At 36.7% G+C, this 15,619-nt stretch overlaps 2 protein-coding genes and 1 long non-coding RNA gene across 40 annotated transcripts; all 3 read left to right on the forward strand.

The window, feature by feature from the left end:
- Window positions 1–6,260: 6,260 nt before the first annotated feature.
- LOC104825248 (calcium-transporting ATPase 8, plasma membrane-type-like) lies at window positions 6,261–8,657 on the forward strand. 19 transcript variants are annotated; one of them, XR_002024604.1, is made up of 8 exons: window positions 6,261–6,340; window positions 6,714–6,797; window positions 7,044–7,137; window positions 7,270–7,286; window positions 7,399–7,470; window positions 7,550–8,003; window positions 8,408–8,448; window positions 8,627–8,639. XR_002024604.1 is itself a non-coding variant. In XM_019203931.1 (8 exons), exons 3-7 carry the CDS (start codon window positions 7,093–7,095, stop codon window positions 8,435–8,437), a joined length of 315 nt encoding a protein of 104 aa, XP_019059476.1. In that variant the 5' UTR covers window positions 6,261–6,340; window positions 6,714–6,797; window positions 7,044–7,092; the 3' UTR covers window positions 8,438–8,448; window positions 8,627–8,655. The 19 variants fall into 19 exon arrangements, 6 of the variants coding, with proteins under 6 accessions (XP_019059476.1, XP_019059475.1, XP_019059477.1 ...); XM_019203931.1 differs by lacking the exon at window positions 7,399–7,470 and adding an exon at window positions 8,242–8,325 and having other exon boundaries at window positions 7,270–7,350; window positions 7,929–8,003; window positions 8,627–8,655; XR_002024601.1 differs by lacking the exon at window positions 8,408–8,448 and having other exon boundaries at window positions 8,627–8,657.
- A 475-nt stretch (window positions 8,658–9,132) lies between these two features.
- On the forward strand, window positions 9,133–14,378 carry LOC104825250. 20 transcript variants are annotated; one of them, XM_010557548.2, is made up of 8 exons: window positions 11,891–12,444; window positions 12,553–12,653; window positions 12,724–12,862; window positions 12,958–13,014; window positions 13,166–13,208; window positions 13,606–13,622; window positions 13,756–13,822; window positions 14,257–14,368. In XM_010557548.2, exons 3-8 carry the CDS (start codon window positions 12,733–12,735, stop codon window positions 14,288–14,290), a joined length of 348 nt encoding a protein of 115 aa, XP_010555850.1. In that variant the 5' UTR covers window positions 11,891–12,444; window positions 12,553–12,653; window positions 12,724–12,732; the 3' UTR covers window positions 14,291–14,368. The 20 variants fall into 20 exon arrangements, 1 of the variants encoding a protein (XP_010555850.1); XR_002024597.1 differs by lacking the exons at window positions 11,891–12,444; window positions 12,553–12,653; window positions 12,724–12,862; window positions 12,958–13,014; window positions 14,257–14,368 and adding exons at window positions 9,133–9,297; window positions 9,396–9,425; window positions 9,501–9,592; ... (1 more) ...; window positions 10,091–10,152; window positions 10,299–10,365 and having other exon boundaries at window positions 13,166–14,236; XR_002024596.1 differs by lacking the exons at window positions 11,891–12,444; window positions 12,553–12,653; window positions 12,724–12,862; window positions 12,958–13,014; window positions 14,257–14,368 and adding exons at window positions 9,133–9,297; window positions 9,396–9,425; window positions 9,875–9,930; window positions 10,091–10,152; window positions 10,299–10,365 and having other exon boundaries at window positions 13,166–14,236.
- A 241-nt stretch (window positions 14,379–14,619) lies between these two features.
- Window positions 14,620–15,619, forward strand: LOC104825251. Its single transcript, XR_773600.1, has 3 exons — window positions 14,620–14,671; window positions 14,762–14,832; window positions 15,007–15,619. It is a non-coding gene; the product is annotated as an uncharacterized LOC104825251 (long non-coding RNA).

Raw genomic sequence — 15,619 nt, forward strand, 5'->3', positions numbered from 1 at the left:
TAGCTGAAGTAGAAGATGGGGAGTCAAAGTTCGTAGCAGTTGTGTCAGAAGTGAACATGGTCGGAGATAATCCGAGAGAATGGTGGATTGACACTGGAGCAACCCGCCACATTTGTGCTAACAAATGGATATTCACCACCTATGACACTGTCACAGGAGAAAGCTGTTATATGGGAAACTCTACTGCATCCAAAGTGGAAGGCAAGGGTTCAGTCATTTTGAAGATGACATCTGGAAAGAAGCTGACACTCACTGAGGTTCTTCATGTGCCAGACATTCGCAAGAACATGCTCTCTGGATCTGTGATGTCAAAGAAAGGCTTTAAGCTAGTTTTTGAGTCTGAGAGAGTTGTAGTGTCAAAAGATGGTGTATATCTGGGTAGAGGTTATCTAGCAAATGGTATGTTCAAGATGAATGTAATGACTATTTGTAACACCAATGCGGCAAACAATATAACCGCAAATGATATTAATAAAGCTTCTACTTCTTCTGCTTACTTGAATGAGTCAAGATTATGGCATGGTAGATTAGGACATGTGAATCTTAAGTCTATGCAAAGATTAATGTCTTGTAATCTACTGCCAAAATTTAAATTAGACAAAGACCACAAGTGTGAAGTCTGCGTTGAAGCGAAATTTGCTAAGTCTTCGTTTAAAAATATTGAACGAAGTACTGAACCTTTGGAATTGATACATACAGATGTATACGATTTGAAATATGTACAAACCAGAGGTGGAAAGAAGTACTTCATTACTTTTATTGATGATTGTACTCGGTATTGTTATCTCTACTTAATGAGAAGTAAAGATGAGGCAATAGAGATGTTTAAACTCTATAAAAACGAAGTTGAAAATCAACTTGGAAAGAAAATCAAAGCTTTGAGAAGCGATAGAGGAGGTGAATATGAGTCGCCTTTTGCGCAATTGTGCGCAGATCATGGCATCATCCATCAAACTACAGCCCCTTATATGCCAGAACAGAATGGCATTGCTGAACGCAAGAATAGAACGCTGAAAGAGATAATGAATGCTATGTTAATAAGTTCTGGATCTCCTCAGAACTTGTGGGGGGAAGCAGTGATTTCTGCTAACTTTGTATTAAACAGAGTGCCCCATAAAAGGCTCGACAAAACGCCCTATGAGTTGTGGAAAGGCAAATCACCTAGCTACAAATACTTGAGAGTATGGGGTTGTCTGGCTAAGGTTCCTATCCCTATTCCAAAACGAACTAGGTTAGGACCAAAGACAATAGATTGCATGTTTATTTGTTATGCACACAATTCGAGTGCTTACCGATTCTTGGTGTATAAATCAGATAATTCTGAAATACATGCGAATACAGTCGTTGAATCAAGAGACGCTTCGTTTTTTGAAGATGTATTTCCCTATAAGACTCGGATAGAATTAGATCCAAGTGGTATGGAATCTCAAAGAATTCATGAATCTTCTAAGCAATTAGAGGAAGAAGATGAAGAGCCTAGAAGAAGTAAAAGGGCAAAGAAACTGACTTCTTTTGGTTCTGATTATCTAACGTTTATGTTGGATAAAGAACCACAGACATATTAAGAGGCTATGTCATATCTTGAAGCTCCTTATTGGAAGGAAGCAGTGAAGAGTGAGATTAAATCAATCCGACAAAATCACACTTGGGAACTTGTGGATCTTCCACAAGGATGTAAACCATTGGGTTATAAATGGATCTTCAAAAGAAAGATGAAACCGGATGGTTCTATTGAAAATAGAAGACGAGACTTGTAGTCAAAGACTATAGGCAAACTGAGGGTGTCGATTACTTCGATGTTTACTCTCCAGTCGCTCGGAAAACATCCATAAGGCTTATTATAGCCTTGGTAGCCTTACATAATCTAGAATTACATCAGATTGATGTAAAGACTGCGTTTCTGAATGGTGAACTGGAAGAAGAAGTATACATGCTTCAACCTGAAGGGTGTAGAGTGCACGGACAAGAGGAAAAAGTGTGTAAATTTGTGAAATCCTTGTATGGACTTAAACAAGCTCCGAAACAATGGCATTCGAAGTTTGATAACGTAATGTTGTCAAATGGATTTCGAGTCAACGAGGTTGACAAGTGCATATATGTCAAAGGTAACGAGACAAAATTTGTGATTATCTGTCTTTACGTAGATGATATGATCATCACTGGTAGCAGTGATAAGGTGATTAAAGCTACGAAAACCATGTTATCGAATTACTTTAACATGAAAGACTTGGGAATAGCAGATGTAATTTTTGGTATGAGAGAATTATCAAGATACAAGATGGTTATGTGTTATCCCAAGGTCACTATATAAAACAAATCTTAGAGAGATTTGACAAAGGTAGAAATTCTGAGGCCAGAACTCCAATTGATGTTAATTCTCATTTGAAAAAATATCACGGTGAGGGAGCTCAACAATTAGAATATTCCAGAGTCATTTATTGCATGAGATGCATTTAAGTTCACCTAACTCAAGGCCATATTTTGATTCTTGTGGGGGATTGTTGGATTTGGGTTTATTTGATAGAATCAAAATGGGCCTAGTCCGTGAGAAACCCGGTCCGTGGAAAGTTTTAAATCTGCAGAATATTGAGAGAATATTCTTGTTTGAATTTGAAATTCAAATTGGATTCAAATCCGCAGAAAATCTATCAAATATGATTGAGATAAGATTGAGATAATATCAAGATAAAATCAAATTTGAATTTTAAAATTCAAATTGATTTATTTTGAGATTCTCCTCTCTACTATAAATAGGGGTCTTGGGTTAGCTCATTAATCACACAGAAAAGAAACAAGCATTCTAGAGAAAAAAGAGCATTCACATATTTGCTCATATCTCTCTCTGAGTTCGCTTGATATTTGGAAAGCTTCTTCCAAATATGCGGTCGTTGTATTCTGGGAGTTCACCGTGCTCCAATAGCCTCGAAGCTTTAGAGGTGGCACGAAAATCGAACTTAAGGAAACTGTGTTTCACATGCCTCGACAAAATATTCTTTTAATTTCAGGTACTTATCTGGAATCGCTCGAATTGCCGGAGTTTTGCTGTCGTCAACAACCGCCGTCCCCAACAAAAGTTTCTACATTGTGCAAAGAAGGAGCATTTGGTGTTCGCAAAGAGAGTTCTCAGATACCTGAATGGAACTAAATCATATGGGATCAAGTTCTGCTCAGTTCAAGAGTTCGATTTGGAAGGCTTTGTCGATGGCGATTGGGCAGGATCATGGGAAGACATGAAAAGCACCTCTGGTTATTGTTTTTACGCTGGGTTCGGGATGTTTTTCTTGGAGTTCGAGGAAGCAAAGTATAGTGGCACAATCCACTGCAGAAGCAGAATTTGTTGCTGCAACAGAAGCTGCTAATCAAGCAATTTGGCTCAGGAAGATTCTGACAGATTTGGGAGTTGAATTCAGAGGACCAACAAGGATTCAGATCGACAATCAGGCGGCTATAGCAATCTCACAGAATCCAGTGTTTCACGGGAAGACAAAGCACTTCAAGATCAAGTATTACTTCCTTAGAGAAGTTCAACAAGAAGAAGAGATCGTTTTGGTTTACTGCAAGTCGGAAAATCAGAAAGCCGATCTGTTTACTAAGCCATTTCATGCCAGCATGTTCGAGATATTAAGAGAGAAGATTGGGATGTGTTCCAAGCCTTAATCCAAGGAGGAGTATGTTGGGAAGCAAGCGCTGAGTTGGCTTGAGGCATTGAAACACGTGTTTGAAGGTTTGATAGGGAGACAAGTGTGGATCAGATTATATAGTTGTAGTTAGCTATGTGTCAGTTTGTAAAAGCAGTTATGTAATTTGTAGAATCTATTTAAGTACGTTTGTTGAATAAAATATATGATAAGCATTGATTAAATTCTTCTTCTTCTCAAGAATTTCCTGTTTATAAATACAACCCAGAAATCTGTTAATTTTGGGTGTTGATCAGAAACAGAGGAGAATGTGTGAGGATTAACACATCTCGAGAGCTCAGATGGGAGAGTTGAAGAATCTAGATCAGCTATAGTAGATATCGTAAAGAAGATGTTGCAGAGAAGTGCGACGAAAATGATATAGGTGATGGAGAAAATAACAAAGTACATGACCCATCTGTTCAAGGTTCCATGCCATGAGGAGGTGGCTGCTGTGGTCGTAGTCACCGGTGATGAGCTGGTGATGGAGAGACTGCAACTGACGGTTCTACTGGCTGGGGGGGGGTAGTATCGGTGACTCGAGCCATGATGGCTTGATTGGAACCTGAGCCAGACTATGATCTGATCGCATTTGTTAGCCGCGATTCGATACTTGTGTGATTGGAACATCAAACGTGATCACATTTGTTAATGTGGTTCTTCACGATACTTGTGTGATTGGAATAGTAAACGTGATCATCTTACCCAAACCGTGGTTCTGTGATTGAAACAACGATTTCAAACGCACTTTACGATTATAATTGTCGTAAAAGTTGAAGATATTGCGTTGAAGTTTTCATCTCCTTCTAGCGATGATATATGTATGATATAAAAGGAAACCATTAATTGTAGTTTAGAATTATCGAGTAAAAACTAAAATCATCTTGCGATTTGGTATAATTTAAAATTAGATTGTATAATCTAAAAATAATATTTATCGTTATTGTATTATCCATAATATTATTTATATTAATATCAGGGTTAGAAGTATCATGTAATGAAAATTAAATTAATCATTTTTTTCGCATTTGCTTTAATTTAATTTAATTTACTGTTACAATTAAAAAGTTTAATCAATATAATTAACGATTATATTCTAAATATTTTTTTTATATAAATCACAAATTACATCAAAATAATTTTAGATTAGAGCCCTTTGATTTGACAAATATTTAAAATATATTATTATTTTTCTACAGCTCATATGTACTTTTTATTTTTAAAAACCATAGTAAATATTTGTTTTTATATTTATGTAAGTGTTTTTTAATATGAAAAAAATCATCATATATCATCCTCATTGTTTAAAGAAAATGATGTAGTTGATATTTTTAATCTAAAAAGTAATGGAGAAATGAAATTGAATACACAAATTTGACATATCAATTGATTTTAAAATATTTAATATTTTAATGGTAAATGATCCTTGTTTTTATATTTAAAAAAATGGCAAGTAAATACGTGAATTTATCTAAAAATGTCAACTAACTACATACATTTTTTTAATTAACTAAAAAATACACAACTTTGGACATTTGTGGCATATTCCCACACGACATTTAACACCGTTACTTAATTAACATGACTTCTGAAAAAAAGCAAACATAATTCACTTTGATTAGCCTGTGATAATGCCTCGTGGTAAAAAAATTGAAACGCGTGGCAACCGCTGGCTAACCGAAACGACGTCACTTGGAGGCGTGGACGAGAAGCGTTTACAGGGCAATTAGCACCAATAATATTGTGACACGTTGCAAAAAGTATCCGTTATGATCACTTCACTACTTACTAGCTTAACCGAGTATGATCTCCTCTACAGACATAGTTACATACATACATCGCATACGTACAGAAATGTAATGTGTGCAGGTTTATGGGTTGTTGGACTTGGGCATAAGCCCATAAGGGCACTACTATTGTGTTGCTTTCTTCTCTCATTCAAAATTGTTTTCTCGCGACCGGAAAAAGAAGAATGGCGACGGTAAGTTCGCCGGAGATTTCTCCTTCTTTGAAAAAGTTTTGGAGTTCTGGAATCAATCTTTTGTTCTTCCATTCTCCACTAAACTTTCTTTGGTTCGATGTTTTCCTTCACAACGGTGTCTGATTGTTCAGACATTTTCGACAGATGAAAGATGAACGAGAGGTCTTTTGGTATGTTTTCCTTGTTGCATTTTCAGACAATTACTTGTTTACTATGAACTGAGATATGCTTTGGTTTCTTTTCTGACCTATCTCTTTTCTCTTGTTGTTGGGCTGCAAATGGTTTCATAACCATGGGGGAGCGAACTGATGGTAATCTTCATGTTTTCTTTTACATTTTGCTTTAATTCTTTTTAAGCACAGCTATATGTTTCTTCCGTGTGGTGTTTCGGTATTGAAAATTCGGAACTGATATCTTCAGGGGGAAAACAAACGACTCCTGCCATCCCCTTATGGTGACTACAACTTGTTCTTATGTCAAAGGATCACAGCTTAGAAGCCTCAAAGCAATACAGATGGGCAAGTTTTCAATCTTGAATCTATCCTCTGGGTTGACTCTCTTTATTGTTCATGCCCGCTTTGCCATATGCGTGATTATTTTAGTTTGCTCTTGTATTAGGTTCAAGGATTATCGAATTTCCTGAAGAAAGGTATCCATGGTGATGATGATGACATTGTAAAGCGTAAGAATACCTTATCTATGTGTCAAACACCTATCCTCGTAAGAAAGGGAAAGCTTTTCTGGTATAGGAAGTTCTTACCAATTCTGTTTGCCTTTTCAGTTATGTTTTTCTTGCTGTGTTTCTTGACTAAACAATCGGTCCTCATTTAAAGTGACAGAGTTTTCTCTGGGCAGCTTGCCAAGATCTCACTTTGATAGTTGTGATTATCGCAGCAGAAGCTTCATTAGTGCTCAGAATAAAAACGTGATACTTCTGAAGACAATTAAAACAAATTTCTAATCGTCTTTACCTTGTTTCCTGGGTCATTGGTTATTTCAACCTACGGTGTTTACTTATTGATGTTTTCTAATGTTTGTATTGCCACTGTGCATAGGGAATCAAAGAAGGATGGTATGGTGGAGGCAGCATTGCATTTGCAGTCGTTCTTGTTGTAGCTTTCATGCTGTCACCGCGACAGGTATAATGATTTTGTTAGTTTGCGTTTGTATTAGGTTCGAGGATTATCGGATTTTCTGAAGACAAACATAGAGAAAGGTATCCATGTTAATGATGATGACATTGTAAAGCGTAAGAATACCTTACCTATGCGTAAGAAAGGGAAAGATTTTCTGGTATAGGAAGTTCTTACCAATTCTGTTAGTTTTTTTTCAGTTATGTTTTCCTTGCTGTGTTTCTTGACTAAACAGTCGTTCCTCATTTAAAGTGACAGTTTTCTCTGGAAAGCCTGCCAAGGTCTCACTTTGATAGTTGTGATGATCGCAGCAGAAGCTTCGTTAGTGCTCAGGATCAAAACAGAGGTGTGATACCTCTGAAGACAATTAAAACAAATTTCTAATCGTCTTTACCTTGTTTGCCGTATCATTGCTTATTTCAACCTACGGTGTTTACTTGTTGATGTTTTCTAATGTTTGTATTACCACTGTGCATAGGGAATCAAAGAAGGATGGTATGGTGGAGGCAGTATTGCATTTGCAGTCGTTCTTGTTGTCACCGTGACAAGTATTATGGTTGTGGGTAGCAGTTATGAACACTATCTTCTTTCTGTTTCATGTTTGCAGAAATCAGTGACTTCAAACGCTTACTGCAGTTTTTAAAACGCAAACGTGGAAAAGAGACGCATACATCTGGAGGTCTGCATTTCCCATTTTTTTTAACATCTCTATAATCTGCCTTATGTTGTTTCCTTTTGTTTACACTGACTTTATACAGGCAAGTAATGCACTGGGGATAAGAGGTGGTAGGCGAGTTGAAATTTCAATATATGGCATTGTAGTGGGTGATGTGGGGGCCCCCACCAATGGAAATCTGGTCACTGATGGATGATATTCCAGTATTCCTTTTGTTTGTTTTGTTGTTTCCTGTTTCTTGGTGTGTCATAGTTATCTCTAACATATATAGATTTTGTTGTATGGGATATCTTCTGTAGATTCCAGCGGGTGGGTATTAATATCAGGCCACTCGCTTGCCCTTGATGAGTATAGAATGACTGGGTTGAGCAAAAGATTGCGTTTCTTCCAATGATACTGAAGTTGGCGATCATATCATAATCTGCGTTTTGATATGATGTTTAACTTCTCTTTCTTGATAGGTTGAAAATGATGCTAGCAAGGGCCCATTCTTAATGTCTTGTTGTAAAGTTGCAGATGACAAAGGCATAATTCCGGTAGGTTATGTGTTTTTATGTCTTTCTTGTGACAAAGGCGTCATTCCGATAGGTTGTGTTTTTTGTCTTTCCTGCTCGTTATTGTCCTCTGAATTATCTGGTTTGCATGAAAAAAAATGGTTTATGTAAAACTGAAAAACAAAAAGACTACTAGAGTCAAATGATGTTTGAAGTGTTTATGAGGACTGTAAATTTTATGAATATGGGTAACTAACTAACCTATTTTCTGTCCTCAAAGGTCACTGTTGTTGGTATCGGCACCGAGTGGGGATTGTTGATGGCTTGTATTTCAAAAGAAAACGGCGAAGAAACTCCTGTGCATGTAGAAAATGTTTTAAATGAGCTTACTATTCGGTGTATTAGCATTTACATATATTGTTAAACTTACGACATGTCTCAATCAGGTTTGCCTAAACGGAGTGGCTGATTTTTAATGGAATTGTTGGTCTGTATCTTGCTCTTTGTTGGCAAGATATAGTCGGTATAATACTACGTACTGAAGTAAAGTTTTTGCTAGCTATATAGTCGGTATAAAGCTAAATAGCTAACAAATACTTTGTTTCTTTAGGTTGTGTTTTTATGTGGAGAGTACTAAAGGATATGTTGATTTGTTTTTTTATCAGACCTCCCACATGTCTGCTGCAAGATTCTCGATGGTACTTCTTATCTAAACTCTTTGTAGACCAGGAGGCGGAGTGCTGGTATGAAGGTACTTCATTTACTTTGAACTATATGGCACACAGAGTAAGAATTCAACAATTTAATTTTAGGGTATCTGAATTTGGTTATACACATTCAAGTGTGTTTTATGATATTTTCTTATTTTCCATTAACCTGTTTGATTTGGCTGTATGCTGGGTGGGCAATCTTACAGCACTAAATTGTGGACTTTCAGGTTCGAATGGTAACTAGTGACAACCTCCAACCTACCAAAACTATTGTGCTGGAGTGCGGAATATTAACCTATGGTACATAAGCCACTGAACCTATTATCATTTAAGGAATAACTTTTCATTCCTTGTCGGATTCTGAAAGTGAAAAGATGTCCGACAAGATATCGGCTAAGATCTCACAATCATAGTGGTGATGGTCGCAGCAAAGGTATCTTTACTTCAGATTAAAACAGAGGCGTGCTACTTCTGAAAATAACAATAAAAAAATTGCAATTTGTCTTGTGCCTAATTACACCGACGTGTGTGCTGTTTTATAATGTTTTGTGTCATAGAGAATGAAAGAAGGATGGGATGATGGAGGCAACATAGCTTTTGCAGTTATTCTTTTGTTATCGGGACAGGTATTGTGATTGTATGTAGCAGTTATGAACAATATCTTCTTTATATTTCACGTTTGCAGCAGAAAGTGACAACAAAAAGTCTGCAATTTCAAAACCAGAACGAGGAAGAGAGAAACATATATCAGGAGGTTCGTACTCGCCATTTTTTTTTTACCATTTCTGTAGTATGCATTATGTTACTTCCTTTTGTTTACACTTTGTAGAGGTGAGTAATGCAAAGGGGATAAGAGGTGGTAGACGAGTTGAAATTTCAATGTATGAAATTGTGGTGGGTGATGACGTTCTCCCAACATTGGTAATTAGATAGTGATTGATGTTTCTACAACTTTTGCTATTGTTTCTTGGTATGTCATAGTTTATCTGTAACATATATAGATTTTGGTGTATGGAAAATTTTATGTAGATTCCAAGGGAAAGTGTTAATATCTGCCATCTCGCTTGCCCTCGATGATTCTAGCAAAATCGTGCATCTGTGTTGCCAGTGATAGTGAAGTCGGCGATCTTCTCATAATCTGCGTTGTGATAATCTGTGTCGATATAAAGGTAAAAGACGCTAACAAATACTTTATTCCTGTAGGTTGCTTTATATGGAGAGCAGTGAAGATTACATTATAGCTTTGTTTAATAGAATGTGTAAATTTTTTTAATTATGCGTTTTCTTCTTTCAAAAGTGTTTGTCCTTAATTTCATTGGCACACGAGTTCATATCTGTGGGCATTGTTTTTATCAGACCACCCATATGTCTGCTGCAAGATTCTCAATGGAGTTTTTTTATAAAACATTATTTGCACAGGATCCCTATGGACCACGAATGAGAGATATTTAGTTTAGTTGAGTCAGATGGATGGCGTGAAGGTATTTCTTTTCCTTTGAACTATATGCCATGCAATGTAAGAATTTAACAATTTGGTTTTAGGGTTTCTCAATTCGGTTATAAACATTCACTTGATTTTTCTGATTTTTTTTCGTGTCTTCCATTACTGTTTCTTTCTGTTGTACAGGGGATAAGACGTGGCGAGTTGCAACATTGTGGTGGATGATGCCGGGCTCCTCAATGTTGGTAATATGGTAACTGATGGATGCTATTCCTTTTGTTCTTTTTTTCTTTGTATGTTATTGTTTTCTGTAGTATATACAGATTTTGCTGTATAGAGAATCTTGTGTAGGTTCCAGCGGATGGGTTATTAATATCAGGCCACTCGCTTGCCTTTGATGAGTCTAGGATCAAAATTTCTGTGTAGGAGAGATCAATCATTTGGTCTTCCATTTTCCATTAAAATTTCCTTGGTTCGATGTTTTCCTTGGCAACGGTTCTGATTGTTTATAAAAACATCAGAACATTTCCGAAAGATGAAAGGTGTGGTTGATTATGCTCTCAGGTTGCTTCCGAAGCAGGAGAAGACAGATTGTGAGAAAAATTTCTGAGAAAGAGAGAGAGAGAGAAAACTTCTCGTTGAAGAGAGTATGCGTTTCCAAAAATCCGATCTCACGCCAAGCTCCTTTGGTAAGTTTTCCTTGTTGCACATTGTGACAATTACTAGTCTACTATGAACTGGGATATGCCTTTGTTTTCTGACCTGTCTATTTTCTCTTGTTGTTGGGATTGAATTGTTTCATTGCCATGGGGAGCGAACTGATGGTCATCTTGATGGTAATTGTTTTTGGCTTCATGCAAAAACTACATGGATGAAAGTGGTAATGTGAGCTGTGACTGAAGACAAGGTTTGAACCTAATACTTCAAGGTTTTATTGCCATCAGCCTTTCAATTAGACAGCCACCCTTTGTTTTATAAGGCTCGCAGCACAGCACTTTTTAGTAACATGAATCGATACACTTTTTAGTAACGTGAATCGATCTAATTTTTTGTCCAGTTAGTTGCCTATTTGCAGATTTCTTATTTTAAAAGGCTATTGAGGGCATGGCAGCAAGATATTAACAATGCGTAGCATTAGCATGAAAAATCTATGAGGTTGACTAAATCCCAATATGCGATGAACTCTAAAAGTCTGTAATCCCAGAGGATGATCTTTGTTGGCAAGCTATAGACAGTATCCACTGAAATAAAGTATTTGCTAGCTATAGTCGGTGGCTCGGTGTAAAGGTAAAAAGATGACAAATACTTTATTTCTCTTGGTTGTGTTTTTATATAGAATGTGTTAGTCCAAAAAATAATTTTATTGCTGAATTGAGGGTTACTTTCTTTCAAAATTGTTTGTTCTTAACGTCTTTGGCAAATGAGTTCGTATCTGTGGGAAATTGTTTGTCATACCACCCACATGTCTGCTGCAAGATTCTCAATATAGTTTCTTATCTAAACAATCTCTGTAGACCAGGAGTCAGAGTGCTGGTGTGAAGGTACTTCATTTAGTTTGAACTATATGGCACAAAAAGTAGGAATTCAATAATTTAGTTTTAGGGTAACTGAACTATATATGCATTCATGTGTTTTTTTCTGATATTTTCGTATTTTCCATTAACATCTGGAGGTTCGTACTCTCCATTTTTTACCATTCCTGTTATATGCATTATGTTAATTCCTTTTGCTTACACTTTATAGAGGAGAGTAATGCACAGGGGATAAGAGGTGGTTGAGGAATTGAAATTTCAATATATGAAATTGTGGTGGGTGATGTCTTTCTCGCTACATTGGTAATCAGATTAGTGATAGATGCTACTCCTTTTGCTATTTTTTCTTGGTGTGTCATAGTTTATCTACAACATATATACATTTTGCTGTTTGAAAAATATTGTGTAGATTCCAACGGATTAATTATTATATCAGGCCACTCGCTTGCTCTCGATGATTCTAGGAAAAATGTATGTCTGTGTTGCCAATGATAGTGAAGTCGGTGATCTTCTTTTAAACTGAGTTGTGATAATATGTGTCGGTATAAAGGTGAAACAGCTAACAAATACTTCGTTTCTGTAGGCTGTTTTATATGGAGAGTAGTAAAGATTACATTATTTCGAAGAATGTTTCATGGCCAGCTTTCCTTTTATAATGTCGTGAAGTTACAGTGCTGAATCTAAAGTCCGCAAAAACTCGGAGAATTATCCAATTTCAGCTCACTGTTAATGTTGTTGTTCTCATCATTAACATTGTAGCGGTAGTTTCAAGTAGTGATGTCCCACTCAAAGTTGTGCAGGTTCAGATCCTTGTCATGTACAGATTTTTCTACTTTCTTATGCGCTGTCTGTATGTAGAGGATATCCATCGGTTTAAAGAGCTTTCTTTTTTTCTTTTAATTAAACAGTTGCTTTGGGTGAATCTCATAGTGGGCACTCTTGGAGCCTTGGTCTCTGTCACAGAACCACCCACTAATCAACACATGCACTGTCCTCCACTGGGCAGGAGGTTATTTCCTAGAATCCAAATTCTCTCGTGCAGTCTTTAAGACATTGATCGAACTTTTATGTTTTTTTAGTACAAGACTATGAAGTATGAACTGCTGATGAGAATATCGAAGCAAAATCAGCTAATCAGAAGTAACTTGAGGTGTGATTCTTGTAACTTGGTGAGCGGAAGGTGTTCTTATTGTGCTGAAGTGCCTGTCTCCATTATAGGTATCTAGATTCCGTGTTTCTGATTACGAGTTTGTTTAGTGCAAAGCTTCCCACTTGTTCACAAACCCCTAATGGTGAGTTTTGAATTGGACCAGAACAACTTGTTCTGATGTCAAAGGATCACAACGTAGAAGCCTCGCAGCAATACAGGGGGGAGTTTTCAATCTCGAATCTATCCTATGGGTTGATTCTCTTTGTTGTTCATGTCCACTTGGTCGTATCTGGTTGCTTATACGTGATTTTGTTAGTTTGCATGTATCTGGTTGCTTATGCGTGATTGTTTTTGGTTTGCATTTGTATTAGGTTCGAGGATTGTCGAATTTTCCAAAGACAAACGTAGAGAAAGGTATCCATGGTGATGAGGATGATATTTTAAATCGTAAGAATACCTATCCTCGTAAGAAAGGGAAAGATTTTCTGGTATAGGAAGTTCTTACTAATTTTGGTGGCCTTTTGAGTTGCGTTTTTCTTGCTATGTTTCCTGACTAAACAATCGAGTTCTCATTTAAAGTGACAAAGTGTTCTGTAGGACGCTTGCCAAGATCTCACTTTGATAATTGTGATGGTCGCAGCAGTAGCATTTTTAGTGCTCAGGATTAAAACAGAGCTGTGCTGCCTCTGACAACAATATAAAAAATTCTAATCGTCTTTACGTTGTTTGTCGTATCGTGTCAATGCTTATTTCAACCTACGGTGTTTACCTCTTGCTGTTTTCTAATGTTTTGTATTACCATTGTCTATAGGGAATCAAAGAAGGACGGTATGGTGCAGGTCGCATTGTATTTGCATTTGCAGTCATTCTTGTTGTAGTTGTTTTTGCTGTCATCGTGACAAGTATTATGATTGTGGATAGCGGTTATGAACATTATCTTCTTTCTATTTCATGTTTGCAGCAATAAGTGACTTCAAATGCTCTCTGCAGTTTCAAAACCCAAACGAGGGAAAAAGACACATCTGGAGGTCCGTACTTGCTGTTTTTTTACCATTTCTGTAAACTGCATTATGTTGTTTCCTTTTGTGTACACTTTATACAGGTAAGTAATGCAGAGGGGATAAGAGGCGGTAGCCGAGTTGAAAATTCAATATATGACATTGTGGTGGGTCATTTCGGGCCCCCAATAATAGAATCTGGTCACTGAGAGATGCTATTCCTTTTGTTTATTGTTTCTTGATATGTCATATTTATCTGTAACATATATAGACTTTGCTGTATAGAAAATCTTGTGTAGGTTCCAGAAGATGGGGTATTAATATCTGGCCACTCGCTTGCCCTTGATGGGTCTAGCATGACTGGGGAGATCAAAAGCTTGCATTTGTTGCCAATGATAGTGATGTTGGTGTTCATCTCATAATCTGCTTTGTGATTTGATGATTAACTTCTCTTTTCTTGATAGGTTCAAAAAGACGCTAGTAAGGACCAATTCTTAATGTCTTGTTGTAAAGTTGCAGATGACAAAGGTAATGCTTGGTAGGCTTCGTGTTTTTCTGTCTTTCCTCCTCGTTATTGTCCTCTGAATTATTTTGTTTGCTTGCATGAACAAAATGGTTGATTATGTAAAACAGATGAAAAAAAAACGATTACTAAGTTGAATGAGATGTGAAGTGTTTACTAAGGCTGTAAATTGTATATTGCATCTGCAATCATTCTTGTTTTAATTATTCTTGCTGTCATCATGACAAGTATTATGACTGTGGGTTGCAGTTAGGAACACTTATCTTCTTTCTATTTCATGTTTGCAGCAGTCAGTGACATCAAGCGCTCTCTGCAGTTTCAAAACCTGAACGATGAAAAGAGATGTACATCTGGAGGTCCATACTTGCCGTTTTTTTTACCCATATCTGCAATCTGCATTATGTTTTTTCTTTCACTTGCACTTTATAGAGGTGCGTAATGTACAGGTGATAAGAGGTGGTGGACGAGTTGCAACATTGTGGTGGGTGATTCCAGGTCCCTCAACACTGGTAATATGGTAACTGATGGATGCTATTCCTTTTGTTCATTTTTTCTTGGTATGTTATAGTTCTTAGATTTCTATGAAATCTTTGCACAACTCACGTTCTCTCCGTTTATTTTCTTAGTAAATAAAAACAAGAAAAACAACTACAATGCATGTTAATCCTTATTGTTTCTTTTGTTTGTTTAGAAATGTAGAAGATGGAGATTTTAGAGCAAGATCATAATAAACATAAAAGTAAAAACTTCTCTTCTTTATTTTCAATACTAAAGCTGAATACATATATAGGGAATTTCTTCTTCTTAGCCCTTGCTATATTGTCCTTGACCAGTACAATTTGTTACCAATTCCTTATCCTAAAGTATTATTTTCTTCTTGGGCTCAAAACCCATTTAGCCTAGTCAACCATTTTGGCCCATCACACTCTCACATGCTAAGCACATGATCATCTTTCCCTTACGTGATTTTCTTCTTGGCTTCTTCACCGCCGTCATTGTTCCCTTTGTTCTCCATTGTGGTTATCTTCTTCTTTGTGTCAACAATTTCTTGTAAAATCAAACCTTTGGATGAGTAATTTCCTACAATAGTTATCCGTAACATATGTAGATTTTGCTGTATAGAAAATCTTGTGTAGGTTCCAGCGGATGGGGTATTAATATCTGGCCATTCACTTGCCCTTGATGCGTATAACATGACTGAGGAGAGCAAAAGCATGCGTCTGTTGCCAATGATAGTGAAGTCGGTGATCATATCATAATCCGCATTATGATATGATGATTAACTTCTCTTTTCTTGATAGGTT

Source organism: Tarenaya hassleriana, unplaced genomic scaffold (assembly GCF_000463585.1).
Source record: "Tarenaya hassleriana unplaced genomic scaffold, ASM46358v1 Cleome43, whole genome shotgun sequence".
NCBI classification, from domain to species: domain Eukaryota; kingdom Viridiplantae; phylum Streptophyta; class Magnoliopsida; order Brassicales; family Cleomaceae; genus Tarenaya; species Tarenaya hassleriana.

What these genes read in the sequence shown, in the direction of transcription:
- LOC104825250 (XM_010557548.2), top strand. Translation starts at nt 12,733, where the DNA reads ATGAAGTATGAACTGCTGATGAGAATATCGAAGCAAAATCAGCTAATC. An exon ending in AGCCTCGCAGCAATACAGGG is followed by an intron (nt 13,015 to 13,165) that starts GGGAGTTTTCAA and finishes CATTTGTATTAG; the next exon opens with GTTCGAGGATTGTCGAATTT. An exon ending in GGAAAAAGACACATCTGGAG is followed by an intron (nt 13,823 to 14,256) that starts GTCCGTACTTGC and finishes TTTTCTTGATAG; the next exon opens with GTTCAAAAAGACGCTAGTAA.
- LOC104825248 (XM_019203927.1), top strand. Translation starts at nt 7,093, where the DNA reads ATGATCGCAGCAGAAGCTTCGTTAGTGCTCAGGATCAAAACAGAG. An exon ending in CCGTGACAAGTATTATGGTT is followed by an intron (nt 7,351 to 7,928) that starts GTGGGTAGCAGT and finishes CTTTCTTGATAG; the next exon opens with GTTGAAAATGATGCTAGCAA. An exon ending in ATGACAAAGGCATAATTCCG is followed by an intron (nt 8,004 to 8,241) that starts GTAGGTTATGTG and finishes CTGTCCTCAAAG; the next exon opens with GTCACTGTTGTTGGTATCGG.